We start from the raw sequence: 7218 nt of genomic DNA on the forward strand, positions 1-7218 counted from the left end.
TTGGCGAAGCCATGGTCCCCACCCTTGGCTAATCAATAAGAGTGATCCATTTTCTCTACCTCTCCCTTTCTCCCCCCTCTCTCCTCAACACCTCCTTTCTCCTCCTTAAATGTGCGCAAGCCAATCAGCGGACGTCCAGCGGTTCGTCAGCCTCGCCATTCAGCGTCGCTGCCAGTACCGAATCGGTCCTCTTATCAAAGAAACGCACAACCTAAAAACTGCATTCAGTCACCGCTTTTAACATGGAGAGTGCTTGTTTTTCCTTGGACTTGTGTTTGTTTTTCGTCCTCATAAATACTTGCGGCGTGACGGGAAACGCTGGACTTGCAGGTAACCTCTTCTACCGTTTTTTTTAAAAACCCCGGTCTCTGTCTGTTTAAACAAATTCACTGTATTTTTTGTCAACATGGTAATTGGCGCATTTGGTTGACAATTAGCTTGTTGTTGTCCATTTGCACAAGTGTCTCCCCGCTGGCCTTCTGCCATGCCCCGACTGCTTTCCCAGCGCTTTTAATTGAGATGTAATTAATTGGGAAGATCGAATTAACTTTTTGTAATCGCCGAGGATACGGCGAGACCACAAATATGACAAGGTGAGGAAGGGTAATCCCATTGTCACGCATTGTAAGGAAATGGGATACGTCGAGATAAGAAGACCCTGCAACAATGCTTGCTAAAAAGATATGTTTTTCCCCTCGGTTATTACACAGCGCAATTACAATTGCGTATCACGGGCGCCAGTGCACGTGGAATTATCCCCTTTACGTTCTCGTAACTTTCCCAACAATGCTGTGTGCAGTTACGTGGGACAAATTGTGACTTGTACTTTTCTTATTGCATTCTGTTAAATTCCGTGCACGCCGGTATTAAAACATTTGTGTTCAACGGGGAACTTTTCTATGCCGTGGGTTATTTCACATTCGCCAGGCGAAAAAAAAAAAAAAAAAAAAAAAACCCAGTTAGTACTGAATGTTCGCTGCGCATCCGCGGCTGTCACGCCGCTGAATCTATGAGATAGGTGCTAGTTAATGAGTCAAAATATGACAAGGCACTTTCTCTCTCGCTCTCTGCTGCGCGTCCGCGCCCCGCCCATGAATAAAAAGCGCATCTCACCCGGCTGGCCGCTGGGACTCTCCATATGGATGAGGCACCGCGAAGGTCTTTGAAGGTGTCGATTTTGGCTGGGTTATCGACCGCCCGGCCGTCTCCCTGTGTTCTCAGTGAACGTCAGTACTCAGTTGCTTAAAAATAAAAAAAATAAAAAAAACCCCGACGAAGTGCGCTTTGGTTAAAGATTTACCGCTGGGAGAAAAGTCTTAATTTAATAAATTCCTTCTTTTAAAGTGGTTTATCTGGAGATGTTATTTTTGCTGCTTGGGTAACTGATGTTTGAAAGAAAGCTTCTTGCATTCTGCTTTAGCATTTTCTGCCTAATTAGTCACTGGAATGCAGTTATTGATGCATGTCGCCCAGTTCTCTAATCTTAATGAAATAATCCTGTCTATACAAATGACAATGGCACCGAAGTCCAGATCACCGGTGAATGAATTGCGCTGAGCGGATGAAACCCGCGCGTCTGAATAATGTAAGCTCGTTGGTGGGTGGGTGAGGTTCGTACTGCCCGCGCCCCACGGAGAGTGGAAATTCCTGGACTGTGGCTCCGGTTCTGATTCTCGCGCTTTCTAACTGGCGGTGTTGTGCCACACGTTCAAAACAAAAAGCTGTCATTCAGGCTTAAAAAAAAAAAAAAAATATATATATATATACACATAATCTTTGATTGCGGTTGAGTCCAAATCTGCTGGGAGACAGAGCTGCCCTTTCAGTACACGAGGCTGCTGTCTTTTCATTTCTCTTTTCTTCCCTGCTTGATCTGCACACATGCAGGTCTGAGATTTCACGCCATTGACACGACCGTCTGCCCCCCGGGGTGATGTTGAGGGCAGACACCTTGCTCACCGTGAAGCTTACATGCAGTTTCCTCAGAGGAAATGAACGTAAATAAGTTGCGCTCCGACGGATATCATCGGGCTGGGGTGCGTTACAGGATACGATTACGCTTTCTCTCCTCCCGCCCCCCCCCCCCCCCCCAAATATGAAGCCCACCCTACTGCCAATCACACGCACCCGTGTGATGCTGTCGCCCGGTTGGCCCTTTGGCTGCCATAACAACGCACAGGTCGTAAGGAGACGGGCTCACCCATTGGCCACTGCAGTCAGACATGCGAGTTTAATGTTCTCACAGCGCTTCTGAGCAGGTAGCGTACATTAATAATAACAACATGTTATTTAGCGACTTACAGTTGATTAGACTAAGCAGGGGACCGGATCATTGTGGGGTTAAGGACCGTGAGAGCCCAACAGCTGTGCGGGTCTTATCGTGTCTTCACTGGGGCTTGAACCGCCAACCTTCCGGGGTCCCGGTGGTGTGCCTTAGCCCCTCGGCTGCAGAAGATCAGACTGTTAGCAGACCGCTCTGATCTGTCCCTCTGTAGTCTGAGCCACTGACCGTGTTTTTTTGGGAGGTCTGGGTCATTACATTACATTACATTACATTATTGTAATCCAGAGCGACGTTCAGTTGATTAGACTAAGCAGAAGACAATCCCCCCCTGGAGCAATGCAGGGTTAAGGGCCTTGCTCAAGCGCCCAACACCTGTGCGGATCTTACTGTAGCCGCACCGGGATTAGAACCACCGACCTTGCGCGTCCCAGTCCTTTACCTTAACCGCTACGCTACAGTCTGTGTGATGACGAGGCAGGTTGTGAGCGTGAGCGTGAGCGTGAGTGTGATTGGGCTGAAGGGACCGGCAGCACTCGAGCGTGTTGCACAGAGCTGCGCTTTCTGTGTCTGTCTGACGGTCCTGGCCCGCGCTGTGTGCGTGACCGTTTCCACAGTCACGGCCACTGAAATGTTAATAACGCAAGAGGTTTTTCATTTTCTGAGGCGGAGTTTTGATTCTGGGAGGTGGAAATGAGTGAGGAGGTTTTTTGTGTGTTTTTTTGTGCGGATTATTCTTTAAATGAATAAAATGTAGAGCTACAGTTAACTTGTTTTGGACAGATGCGACCTTCAAGACAAGCAGCTGTGTTTCAGGCACCAATTAGCTTTGATACTTACCTGTTTCCTATTAAATCTGTTTTAAGAGTGGAAGGTGTCATTATCCCATAACATAAAGGTGTCATTAGGTTATTACAGTGCTGTGTAATTATGTTTGACTGTGACAATCTAGTGATCTTGTGTTAGGGATTGCAATTTGCTGCAGAATTGTGGTCTGTCTGTCTGTATGTCTGGGTCTCTCTGTCTATCGACCTGCCTGTCTTGTCTCTCTGTCCGTCTGTGTATCTGTGTGTCAGTATTTGGGTCTGTCTGTGTGTCTGAATCTGTGTCTGTCTGTCTGTCTGAAAGGTGAAAGGTCAAACCCCTCGGTCATGGTTCTGTGTCTATCTGTCTGTCTGTCTGAAAGGTGAAAGGTCAAACCCCTCTGTCATGGTTCTGTGTCTGTCTGTCTGTCTGAAAGGTGAAAGGTCAAACCCCTCTGTCGTGGTTCTCCCAGATGCAGATGAGTGTTCTGAGGCCACGGATGACTGTCACATCGACGCCCTCTGCCAGAACACGCCCAAGTCCTTCAAGTGCATCTGTAAGCCTGGCTACAAGGGGGACGGCAAGCAGTGTGAAGGTGAGAGAGCACAGACCGCGCTAGCCACAGCTAACCACAGACCCTCTAACCACAGACCCCTCTACCCATAGACCCCTCTACCCACAGACCCCTTTAACCACAGACCCCTCTACCCACAGACCCCTTTAACCACAGACCCCTTTAACCACAGACCCCGCTAACCACAGACCCCGCTAACCACAGACCCCTCTAACCACAGACCCCTCTACCCACAGACCCCTTTAACCACAGACCCCGCTAACCACAGCTAACCACAGACCCTCTAACCACAGACCCCTCTACCCACAGACCCCTTTAACCACAGACCCCGCTAACCACAGACCCCTCTAACCACAGACCCCTTTAACCACAGACCCCTTTAACCACAGACCCCTCTAACCACAGACCCCTCTAACCACAGCTAACCACAGACCCTCTAACCACAGACCCCTCTACCCACAGACCCCTTTAACCACAGACCCCGCTAACCACAGACCCCTCTAACCACAGACCCCTCTAACCACAGACCCCTTTAACCACAGACCCCTCTAACCACAGACCCCTCTAACCACAGCTAACCACAGACCCTCTAACCACAGACCCCTCTACCCACAGACCCCTTTAACCACAGACCCCGCTAACCACAGACCCCTCTAACCACAGACCCCTCTAACCACAGACCCCTTTAACCACAGACCCCTTTAACCACAGACCCCGCTAACCACAGACCCCTCTAACCACAGACCCCTCTAACCACAGACCCCACTAACCACAGACCCCTCTAACCACAGCTAACCACAGACCCCTCTAACCACAGACCCCGCTAGCCACAGCTAACCACAGACCCCCCTAGCCACAGCTAACCACAGACCCCACTAGCCACAGACCCCTCGAACCACAGACCTCGCTAGCCACAGCTAATCACAGAGCCTCTAACCACAGCTAACCACAGACCCCACTAGCCACAGACCCCTCGAACCACAGACCCCGCTAGCCACAGCTAACCACAGACCCCCCTAGCCACAGCTAATCACAGACCCCGCTAGCCACAGCTAATCACAGACCCCGCTAGCCACAGCTAATCACAGACCCTGCTAGCCACAGCTAACCACAGACCCTGCTAGCCACAGCTAACCAGAGACCCCGCTAGCCACAGCTAACCACAGACCGGATTTGTAAAGGTGTGAGGTGCTGTGGGTGTTGGGGAGCTGTGGGTGTTGGGTGTGGGCATTGGGATGGATGTTGTTACGTTTGGGGATAACGTGCTGTGCTTCGATGTCCCTGTTGAGGCGTGGGTCGATGAGCTGTTACAGATGAAGGTCACGGGGCAGTTTCTCGTATTGCTTGGGTCCCCTTTTTGAATGCCAAAAATACCTCGGGCACGTACGTTTCTTTTGAAATTATTGGTTTTGGCTGATTGGTTTTCTTCCCAGTGCTGTTTTTTTTCATTGTACATACATATGTATTTTTTAGCTTTCAGTGTCTCCTGTTTGTTTTGCGATTTGGACGAACACCAGCTCTAATCCGGGGGAAATCCGACACTCGTTTATTCACCTGCTCCCCGAACAAGGCTCTCCTGCGGCTGAGGGGTGGAGGGGTGGGGGGCGTTTTCGGGAGTTCGCTCTGACCGCGGTGTGAAGACCGGGCGTACGCTTTCTCCCCGACCCGCCAGTCCCCCGGAGCTGATCACGTTCCAGAGTCAGGTCCAATCACAAAGCTCACCTCATTCAACAGCTGGAGATCTCCTCCAGCTGCTCTTTAGGAATGAAATGAAATGACAGTAGATCCTACAGGACGGTAGATCTCCAGGAACAGGGTTGGGCAGCCCTGCTGTAGCTGCAGGGTCAGGGCTGTGCTCTGATTGGCTGGGCTGCTGGCTGCAGGGTCAGGGCTGTGCTCTGATTGGCTGGGCTGCTGGCTGCAGGGTCCGGGCTGTGCTCTGATTGGCTGGGCTGTGGGCTGCAGGGTCAGGGCTGTGCTCTGATTGGCTGGGCTGTGGGCCGCAGGGTCAGGGCTGTGCTCTGATTGGCTGGGCTGCTGGCTGCAGGGTCAGGGCTGTGCTCTGGTTGGCTGTGCTGTGGGCCGCAGGGTCAGGGCTGTGCTCTGATTGGCTGTGCTGTGGGCCGCAGGGTCAGGGCTGTGCTCTGATTGGCTGGGCTGCTGGCTGCAGGGTGTCACAGCTCTGCGGGGGTTAGCGCTTTCGCCAGGAGCCCCCGCGGGCCGACCCCCTTTAAGCAGCTCCTCCTGGGCCTTCTGCCTGTTTGCTCAGCGCTTTCCTGATCCCCTCCTCCTCCTCCTCCTCCTACCGGCACTGCTCACAATGCCATCCCATAAAGTGCCGCCATGGCGACCCCGCTAGTATGCTCCAGATGCCCGGGCAGTGGCAGGGAAGGATTCCGGTCCGGTTTCCGTGGAAATGTCGGACATCAATAAAGGCCGGGTCTGACAGGTGAAGGGCTGGGAGTCAGCTCTCTCTCTCTCTCTCTCTCTCTCCCTCTCCATAGCTTGGGGCGTGGTTCCCCCCTGGACTAGAATCCGGAAAAGGGGCAGAGCCTGTTAGCGTGGCACCCAGCTTTAACCCTTTAAGGTGTGGGGTCAGGAGTAGGCATTTGGAACGTTCTTCACCGGACGCGCTCATGTAACAATCGCCCCTGGCGACCGAAAGCGGTGGAGTTCTAGAACTCTGACTTGACAAAAGCGTTCAAAATGGCCGCCTCTTCGATGGGTTAAGGCTACGGGCAACTGCCTGAACAATTCAGGAAGAAGTCTGCTCATAATTAGATGTGTAATTCCACCCGTGTGCACCGTGCGTAAAATGTGTTAGCTGCAGCCGGTCCTGTAACTGAACCACGGCACTGAGAAGGATCATTAATTGGATGGTTAAACAAAAATCAATACTCATGTTTTGTCCTCAGTGGAGCTGGAGGACAAATTGTTGTGATATCATTGGATTTTTATTGCACACACACTCACCTTTATACACACACACACACACTCACACACTCTCTCTCTCTCTCTCTCTCTCTCTCTCTCACACACACACATGCAAACACACACACGTGAACACTCTCTCTCTCTCTCTCACATACATAGACTCACATGCATGCAGGCACTCAAACACACACACAGACACACATACTCACGTACACTATCTCACGCGCGCACACGCGCAGTCTCACTCTCACACGCACACACCCACACTCTCACTCTCTCTCACATACATACACGCACGTACATACACGCTCTCTCACACATACACACACACGCCTACACTGTCACACACACACACACACACACACACACACTCGCATCTTGAGGTGCTAGCACCTGGATGTTGTGGCTGTGGCTGGGGTTGTTTACTGTGGCCCGTGGCGCTTGAGCAGCACCCTCAGACTGGGGTGGGGCACGGTGAGGAGGAGAGGGGGGACCGGGGAGAGGGGTGGGGGTGCATGGAGAGGGGGGGGGCATGGAGAGGGGGGGACGTGGAGAGGGGGGACCGGGGAGAGGGGGGGACGTGGAGAGGGGGGACCGGGGACAGGGGGGACCGGGGAGAGGGGGG

At 52.1% G+C, this 7218-nt stretch overlaps 1 protein-coding gene across 2 annotated transcripts in view; it reads left to right on the forward strand.

Moving 5' to 3' along the window:
* The first annotated feature begins 241 nt into the window (after positions 1–241).
* scube1 (signal peptide, CUB domain, EGF-like 1) overlaps positions 242–7218 on the forward strand; it is a 98527-nt gene continuing 91550 nt past the window's right edge. For both annotated transcript variants that reach the window (XM_061229456.1, XM_061229457.1), the window contains exons 1-2: positions 242–330; positions 3558–3680. In XM_061229456.1, coding sequence (XP_061085440.1) covers positions 243–330; positions 3558–3680 — 211 coding nt within the window. In that variant the 5' untranslated portion in view covers position 242. The remainder of the gene's footprint in view (positions 331–3557; positions 3681–7218) is intronic.

The sequence above is a fragment of the Conger conger genome, chromosome 19 (assembly GCF_963514075.1).
Source record: "Conger conger chromosome 19, fConCon1.1, whole genome shotgun sequence".
Classification (NCBI taxonomy): domain Eukaryota; kingdom Metazoa; phylum Chordata; class Actinopteri; order Anguilliformes; family Congridae; genus Conger; species Conger conger.